This window comes from Sturnira hondurensis, unplaced genomic scaffold, assembly GCF_014824575.4.
Source record: "Sturnira hondurensis isolate 20B ecotype Veracruz unplaced genomic scaffold, ASM1482457v3 Scaffold0006413, whole genome shotgun sequence".
Classification (NCBI taxonomy): domain Eukaryota; kingdom Metazoa; phylum Chordata; class Mammalia; order Chiroptera; family Phyllostomidae; genus Sturnira; species Sturnira hondurensis.
The window spans coordinates 31276603-31285538 of record NW_028079044.1 but is presented as its reverse complement, the minus strand read 5'-3'; the positions used below and the strand labels follow the sequence as shown (position 1 = coordinate 31285538).

The 8936-nt window shown below is 57.6% G+C and overlaps 1 protein-coding gene across 1 annotated transcript; it reads left to right on the top strand.

Moving 5' to 3' along the window:
- Positions 1–492: 492 nt before the first annotated feature.
- On the top strand, positions 493–8052 carry TMED3 (transmembrane p24 trafficking protein 3). Its single transcript, XM_037048390.1, has 3 exons — positions 493–745; positions 2210–2458; positions 7273–8052. Exons 1-3 carry the CDS (start codon positions 575–577, stop codon positions 7507–7509), a joined length of 657 nt encoding a protein of 218 aa, XP_036904285.1. The 5' UTR covers positions 493–574; the 3' UTR covers positions 7510–8052.
- Positions 8053–8936: the final 884 nt, after the last annotated feature.

Genomic DNA, 8936 nt, shown 5'->3' with positions numbered 1-8936 from the left:
CCGTGTCGGAAGCTACAGAACAGCGTGCGCACGGAAGGAAGGCAGTTCCCGGCGGCACCCGCAAACAGAGGAGCGTTTTTTACGGTACCCGGGGGAGGATGCGGTACCCGGTACCGGCTGTGACGGTACCCTGGGGAGGATACGAAGGTGCTCACAGAGACCCCCAGTACAAGGTGGGTCCCCTCTCCGCAGCTGCCTTTGGAGTTAGGTGGGTGGGGTTCTAGCAATCACTGAGTTAAAACCTAGCCGCTCGATGGAGAAAAAGTTGGTCGTTGTAAGGGGCGGGGGCTGGAAGAAGAACGGAGGTGACGCGGGAGTCGCAGCTCGGGTCAAAAGCCAAGCCTGCACGGAGGCAACCCACGTGTTCCGGGCCCTGCCTCCCCGAAGAGAAGAGGGTGCGGGCAGGCACCGGGGGTCTGGGGTGTCAGGGCCCCCGCGTGCGGGATGAAGGATGCGCGCTCCCGCCCCGCCTCTCGGAGCCTGCGCACTGGGCCGCAGCCTCCCGGAAGCCCAGCGCCGCTCACGCCACGTCGGTCCCGGTGCAGCTGCTGGGAGTTGCCTCTGGGGACCGGCCATGGGCAGCGTAGCCCCGCGCTCCGCTTCTTTGCTGCTGCTGCTCCTGCTGCTCCTGCTGCGGGCCGAGCGGCCGCGGGGCGCAGAGCTCACCTTCGAGCTGCCGGACAGCGCCAAGCAGTGCTTCCACGAGGACGTGGAGCAGGGCGTCAGGTTCTCCCTGGACTACCAGGTGGGGTCTCGTCCCGCCGCTTCCAGTGTTGCCTGGCACCCGGGGGTTCCCTGGGTGGGGATGCTTGAGCTGGCCCAGCACCCCTAGGAGCTGGTCAGGATGAATCCTGCAGGCCCGAGGACTCTTAAGGCGTGCCACCTCTTGTTGGCTGGACGCAGGTTCTGCCCCAAGCATCTTGGATCTCTGTCCCCATGTGTACTGAAAATGGCAGCGAGAGGAAGTGGGTTTGTGGTTTGATTTTCTCTTTCTTCGCGCCTTTAAAGTCGTTGCTGCGGCAAGCACAGAAGGGATGAGATCGGGCGCTTTGGACAAGAGGTCTCAGCACAGCTGGGATCCCTGGCAGGATTTACAGGGAGCCTCATTGTGGCGGCAGGACGCTAGGAGGCTGCCGTATGGCTCAGTGAAGCTCCCTGTGCCTACATCTCGGGCTCTTTTGAGAGGCCTCAGGGCTCACAGTTTCGGGGAACAGGTCCTGCGCCTAAGGGTTAGTGAGCAGAGCTAGGTTTGGGGGGCTGAGGGGAACGTACCCAGAAAAGCGTCTGCAGCCAGACACTGCTGGCTAGCTGCCACCCCAGAGATGAGGTGGCACCAGCAGCGCTGGGGGCGGGCCATGGTGGGCCCTCTGTGGCTAGGGAGCCTTGTGCCTGTGTGGTGGTCTCTTTGAGTCCCCAGTTCACCCACTTTCACAGCTCTGTGGACGGTGCACATACTGCACCTGGTTAATAGGGGGCAGCCTAGGTGCAGTCACGAAAAAGTGGTCCTTCTGAGGCTGGAGAGGCCTGAGAGGCCATCTGGTCATTCCTAGATTAGGGATCCCTGTGAAGGGGAGTGCAGCATGGGTTTATACACCTCCAGCAGCAGGAAGCTTAGTGCTGATAAAGCAGATTCTTCCATCTAGATGGAAATTCTAAAGTTCTAAAGCAGGTGGAGGCAGTTTATGAGAGGGGTCTTGGGTATAGCCACTGACCACCCGTGTGGTCTTAACTTTGTCACATTGGCAAAGTGAAGAGAATGATCCCCAGGATTTCCTCACCTCTGACAGTTGCTGATTCTGTGAATGCTTAGCCTGTATTTGCCTCTCCATTCATTCCAGTAGGTGATAACATTAACATCAGCTAGACCTGCTCAACAGCTGATTTAACTGTGGACCTCAGTTCCCTGTTCTGTAAAGTGGGAAGGATGGGGTTCACTGCCCTCCTGCCAAACAAAACCTCAGGGGTCAGGCAGGCAGAGACTCAGATCCCAGCCTTGCCCTTTTTAAGCAGGGGGACCGTGGCCAGCTTACTGACATTCCTCAGCTTCGGTATCATCCTCCATGACATAGGGGTGTCGCAGCAGCTGCTTTAGAAGGCTGTGAAGTGTAATGAACTGAAATGTTTATGCAGCCGGGTCACCATGCCTGGCTAGCATGTAGTGCAGATCTTCTCTGGTAACAGCGGGCTGCGGGTGTGTCTGTGTTGTCAGGTCATCAGTGGAGGCCACTACGACGTCGACTGCTATGTGCAGGATCCCCTGGGAAACACCATCTACCAGGAGACCAAGAAGCAGTATGACAGCTTCACATACCAGGCTGAGGTCAAGGGCGTGTATCAGTTTTGCTTCAGTAATGAGTTTTCTACCTTCTCTCACAAGACCGTCTATTTTGACTTTCAAGTGGGCAACGAGCCCCCCATTCTCCCGGAAATGGGGAACAGGGTCACAGCTCTCACCCAGGTGAGTGGACATAGTGTCGGTCCTAGCGGAACCCCTCGGGCTGTCCTTCATCTCCTGTCCCTGTCTTGGCTAGTGAGCAGAGTCACCACCCACCCAGTTCCCAGTCCATGGTCTGTTGGCTTTGCCCACCTTTTCACACCCAGCCCGAGAGGACGCTGTGCTCTCCTGGTCTGCCCCTCCACTCTCTGACTGCTCCCTGCTGGGCTTCCCACTGTGTCCTCCAGTTCCCATTGGTCCTCCTCACAGCACCGCCTTCCGAGTGCCCACAGCTGGAGCTTATCTGACATGTCTGTGTGGGAAGACCAGAGTCCACTCTGCGCGTGGTGTGTCAGTTAGGGTGACATGTGAACCCTGACTATCAGTGGCTTAACAAGGTGGTTGTTTTCTCACTTAGTATTTGGGGAGTGCGGTTAGGGGTGCAGAGCTTTGCTCCATGGAATGGCTCAGGAGTCTAGGCTCTCTTATTCTCGTTCTGCTGTCCCTTGGGGCTTCTGAGCCCTCTGCCTCTGGCTACCAACAGAGGGAGATGACCAGAAAGCTGCACCGGCCTCTCCAAAGCCCCAGCCCAGAAGCAGTACATACTTCACTCAGATCTGGGGTTGAGAAAGGGCCCTGTGGCCTACCTGGGAGAAAGAAGGGCAGGCAGTACAGTCCCAGTGGGGCTGTCAACTCCTGGGAACAGCTGCACACTTGGAGAGATGGTGAACACTTTCGGGGACCAGATGGTCATCTCTGCCACCCGTGGCTGCCCGGGCTAACTAATCTGACCTGGCCTCCTCCGTCAGGCTTCCTTGCTAGTGCGGCTCCTCCCTCCTCCCTGTGCGGGCCCTGTGCTACTCCCCTGTAGCCATGGTACCCAGCATACGGGCGTGACTCGGGGAAAAGAGCTCATCGGGTAGTCAGCTGGCTGAGTGACAGGGAGGCCTCCTGCAACACAGGAATGACCATCCATGGCTGCAGCTGCCCCAGAACTAAAGCCTAATGGCCTCCTGCACTGCCCTCCCTGGTGGCCTCATGCTCCGTTCCCCTGGGGCAAGGCTGTGGGCTCGCACGTGGTCTTCTGCCCTCCTTAGGCTGGTGGGTCCGTTGCAGAACCACTCTTTATGGTGGCTCTCTAGTTAACTTAAAAATGTACCTCCTCGTTTGCTCTGCAGCAACCTTTGCAGTGCTCTGTAGTCACCGCTGTGCTCAGGCAGCTCGAGGCCTGCATGGGAGGTTCCGCTGGACACCACCAGCAGAAACCCGGCCCGGGCTATGCTGGCGTCTTTCGCAACCTGTGCTGTTGAGAGTCCTGTGCGTAACTGAGGAAATGGCATCTGCTCTGAAGATCTTGTAAGCACACAGGACTGTGGGGGTGACTTTCCTCGCAAGTCCCCCCAGCTGCCATGGATGAGAGTAAACATGACAGAGACATGATGTGATCTGCTTGGGGAGGAGAGGTGGCCATTTTCCCAGAGGAAAAAGGCCTTGAGCAGTGGCCAGTTTCTCAGGGGAAAAAGGCGTTGAGCCCCCTCCTCCAAGGGCTTTTATTGGGTTGTAATACACAGGGATACGGGGTGGCAAGGATCAAACAGTAGATAACATTTCAAAGAAATCTGAGGGCTTAGTCCGAGTCAGAGTCAGGAAGAGAGTTTTAGGGTTTCCTGCTCGAACCCTTAACCTATGAATGAAAGCACTCTTAGCAGAGCAGATTTCACAGGTTTAACAGGAAGTCTTTGTGATGTCACATTTTCCCCCAGGACACGCTCTAGCAAGGCTAGGAGCTGCACCCCTCCCCATCAGGTATTCAGGCTTAAGGGCATTAGAGCCAGGAAGCGCTTCTCCCAGAGGACACGGGGACTCGGGCTATGTCAAAGCCAGGGGAGTGAGAGTCCATTGCTCTTTGTTGAAGCCCGCCCCAAGTCCTTCCATGTTGGCCTCCCAAGTGGTCATGTCTGGCCTAGGTTGTCCCTCCTCTGAAGGGGTCTTACCCTTCCAACCATGCTTTGGGGGCAGCGTTTGCTACCAGAGACAAGCTTTGTCTCCTGCGGCGCATTCCAGAGGTAGTTGCTCACTCATCCTTAAGCCACAGGGGTAGAGAGTTACAATTCCTAGAACCAGGCAGAGCGGTCCACAACATGGGAGCAGTGCAGGAAGGGCTTCCCTCTGTAACCGGTGGAAAACCAGTTTCGGGGGAGGGGGGGCTAACTGGATGAGTGCAGTAGAGAAACTCTTTCCTGGAGGCTCAGAATGAGAGTTCGAGTTTGTTGCAGGTGTGATTTGCACTTCCTCCCTCGCAGCCTCAAAATGGGTGTTTCTTTCTGCTTCTGTCCTCTGACTCCTCCGCCTTGCACGGAGACCCCCAGTGTCTGCCCTTGCCCGCCTGTGTGGGTGGGGGGGAGCCAGGTCTGCACACAGTGCCGGGGGTCGGGGTTTGAGGCTGCAAGGTGCTGTCCTTGCCATCAGGAGCACCAGGCAGAGTCTGGACCTGCAATCACTTGGCCACAGGATGCCGTGGTCAGAAAGCTGTGGCATTAGGCTGAGGGGGGTCTCAGGGGAGGGAACCACCAATATTTCCAGGAGAATCGGGGACCGCTTCGCAGGGAGCGGTTTCTCTTAAAAGTGAAAATGGGGGCAGTTGCCTAGGAGTTTGCCTGGCATGGGGGGGAAGGGGGCGATGCCACCCAGTGAGGGGGGAGCACAGCAGGTGTGCGGTGACTAGGCGTGACTGTCATTCTTTTACTGGTCCTGACTCCTGACTCTGCTCAGCTTGGCCCAGCAGCTGCTGTGTCAGCTTCCCCGGGTCCTCCAGCACGTGGCGGCCCAGGGGCCACATTTTCTGAAATCAGAATCAACACCAGAGTGAAAGAGCAGGATCCGGAGTGGGCAGGGCTACGGGCCACAGGGATTCGACTGTGGCCTGAGTTCTGGGATGGCTGGCTCCTAGGAGGGGGCATGGGCAAGGAGAGAGCCACTTAGGGAGGCCGAGCCCGGGGGCTGGGCAGGTCTGAGTGGGGGGTGAAGGTTTCTGAGAGAGCTGAGAGGCGGCCCTGGGCTGCCTCAGCGGAGGTCGAGGGAGGTTGAAGGTTCTCCAGACCCTCCTGCTCTGAGGCCAGCGGATGTCTCCCTCCTTCGAGTTCTGTCCCGGAGGCCCTCGTGAGCTGAGGGCTCGAGGTCTGAGCACCACCGGGTGGCAGAGATAGTTCGGGATGTGGGAGTGGAGGAGGGGGACAGGTCAGCTGTCTCCAGAGACCAAGTGCCAGGAGGACCAGAACCCCCTGAGGCTCCAGGATGCTAGAAGCCTGCCAGGCTTGGTGGCTGTTCTCCAGGCAAGCTGGGGACCCACTGTGTCCTCCCTGTTCCTCGTCCTCTTTCCTCCCTCCTCCTTCAGAGATTCTGGACCCCAGGAGAGGGCGTGGAGTTGCCAACCAGTGTTGCCCGACTCTTGGCCCAGGGCCTGGGGTCCAGGGAGTGCCCAGGTCAGTGTGCACTTTGCATTTTTTGAGTGCGCTCGGGACACACTAAATTGTGTGCATATATGTGTGCATGTATGCACGTGTGTGTACACGTGCACAGAGTGCCATCTCCATCCGGCCCACTCATTTCAAGGATGGCCCGTGTTGTTACCAAGTCCTGTTACCACAGCACCCTAAATCCCAGACACACTCTCCTTCCCCACTTGGCAGCCTTCTCAGTTGAGGCCCTCGTCTCCATCCCAGGGGAGGTGCAGCAGCTGAGTGGTCTCCCAGCCTCCAGACTGTTCCAGCCAGTCTCAGTACCATAGCTGCTAGGGGGCTCTCTGAAAGTGGGTCTCGTCCTGCTCTTCTGCTCACAGAGCTTCACAGCAAAGCCTTGATCCTCTGGGCTGTTCCTGTGAGCTTCCACCCCCCACCCCTTCTCCTCCCCCACACCCCAGGCTGGGCCCTGCAGGCACTCTCAGCCCAGGCTCCTGTGCTGCCTGCCCACCATTAAGGCTTAGTTGGTCACTCCTGTGTCCGCCCTCCTCCGTCTCCGGTGGCAGGATTAGCAGCTTTCCTGGGTGTCCCCCAAACTCTGTGCACCCTGTAACTGGCTCTTTTAATATGACATGGATTAATCATGTTCACCTTAACACTGTTAACTTTTGAGACCCAGGACTTTGTCTGATGCTGATGCATCCCACAATTCCTTGGGTTTAGAACAATGCCTGGGTGAGGAGCAGATACTTCATATGCGTCTAAGTGAGTGAGTCAGCGGAAGGAATTGGCTGGCAGACACCCAGCAGGACTTAGAATTCTTACAGTCTTACTTTCCCAGGTGTCTTTCCTGAGTCCTCAGCCCCACCCTCAGTAACCGTGGCCCTCCATAGGTCACCAGGCTGACGTAAATAGAGAACTTGCTTCTACCTGCATCGCAGTCACGGGCAGTGACAGGAGGGAGCACTGAGGAGGCTTCTGGAAATGCTCTGTCTTGAAATGCCCAGATTCACACAAGTTTAAATACATGATGTGACTTCTTTCTTGATTCCCCCCCAGTTTGGTCCCCTCTTCCCTCTCTGGGATGATGGACGTGCCTATGTGAGCTCTGGAAGTGTTCAACCGGAGAACAAGGGAGTGCTTGAAAACAGGCTCGGGACTCAGAGTCCTGAGTTCAGATCCAGCCCTGGCCACTTACTGTGTGACTCTGGGAAAATTACTTAACCTCTCTGAGCCTCAGTTGGGCTCCCAGAGGTGAAGGGAAGCCTGCAGCGTTATATAGATGTCACCTCGGATACTCATGACAATACTTGCTGGGTGCCGGGCCCCACCCGCCCTTCCCAGGGTTAGCAGTGTGACTGCCCCTCTCTTTCCGCTCAGATGGAGTCTGCCTGTGTGACCATTCACGAGGCCCTGAAGACGGTGATTGACTCCCAGACGCACTACAGGCTCCGGGAAGCCCAGGACCGGGCCCGCGCCGAAGACCTGAATAGCCGGGTCTCCTACTGGTCCGTCGGTGAGACAATCGCCCTGTTTGTGGTCAGCGTCAGCCAGGTGCTGCTGCTGAAAAGCTTCTTCACAGAGAAGAGGCCCACCGGCAGGGCGGTCCACTCCTAGTTGGGGTGTCCCGTGCCAGAGTTCCTCCCCACCAAGGTCACGGCCTCCTGAGGGCTATGAGTGAGACCCGGGTGTGGCAGACGTGCACTCACCTCTCCTTCCACTCAGGTGCTTCAACCTCATTCCTCAGTTGTAGGGTTCACAAAGCTCAGTGGTCAGAAGACGTCTCACTGCAGTGCTGAATGAAGTTCACAGTCAGGACATGGACAAGCCACTGGGGCGGGGGGCGGGGACAAGCCTCCTGTGCCTTAGCTACTGGGAGCGTCTCAAGCTGCTCCCTCTGCTCCTCAGCACTGGGTCACCTGGCCTGCGTCCTGTGAAGTGTGGAGAGGAGGGGGGCCTGGGTCAGGCCAGGCCTCCCATGGAGCTCTCTGTCCTGAGGAAGTCACGCCCCAAGGCCACTTTGCAGAAACTCCCACCCCACGTGGCACAGCTGTCAGCCCTGCCTGCAGGGACAGAGTGGTGACTGGGCGCCCTGGGTCGGCTGTGTGTCTTGGAGATAACGGGACCCTGGCTAATAAAAGACTCAGCATGAGTTCTGTAGAGATGTGTGCTTGTATTGCTTTGCCTGAAGGGAGCTCGTCGCCTGGTGGGGAGCGTGGCTGTGTCGGTCATCAGCGTCCTGGAGCAGGGTGCTGCGGACACATGTAGGGCACTGTGCGTGGATGCAGGAGGGGGACAGATTGCCCTCGTCCTGGTTGAACAAAAGCAGTGAAGTGAGCAGATGGTCATTCTGTGACCTTGGACCCTGGGTCTCACAGTCAACCACCCAGTCACCGTTTCATGGGACATAGGGGCTGAGAGCAGCCTGTGGAAGACTGGGCCAGAACCAGTGGCTGTGCTGAGAGCCCTGTCCACAGCAGCCACCACAGTGTCTTTAAAACCTCAGTAAGACCATGTCGCTCCTGGTCAGAACCCTCCCTGGCTCTGCATGCTTCTCAGTGCTCACGGATGAGCCCTCACTGTGGGCCTGGGACAGCCGCCTCACCCCCAATTCTGCTGCCCTCACCCATGGCACACATGTCCCCGTCTTCTGGCTGTTCCCATCCCAGGCCAGGCCATGCTTCTGCCTGGGACATTTGCACATGCATTTTCTCTTCCTGTCTGGGTGACCTGTCCTGCCCCCCGTGCCCCCCCCCCCGCCACCAGATGTCTGCGATCAATGAGGTCTCCCCTAACCGCTCTGTTCAATTGGCCATGGAGAGCCATTGGAGCACATTCAGGCCATTATTTCAACAGGATCTCCCTCCCTCCAAGACATTTTCAAAGGGCTAGTTTTCTTTTTACAGGTCTGGACACAATAGTGCAGTGGTTTGTGGTGGTCAGGGCGCAATGCCTTCTGAGAGACTCCGCTTCTGTGCAGAGCCAGACAGGCAGCCTTCCCGACAGGCCAGAACCAGCCCGTCCTGTTACCACTGAGCTGTGAG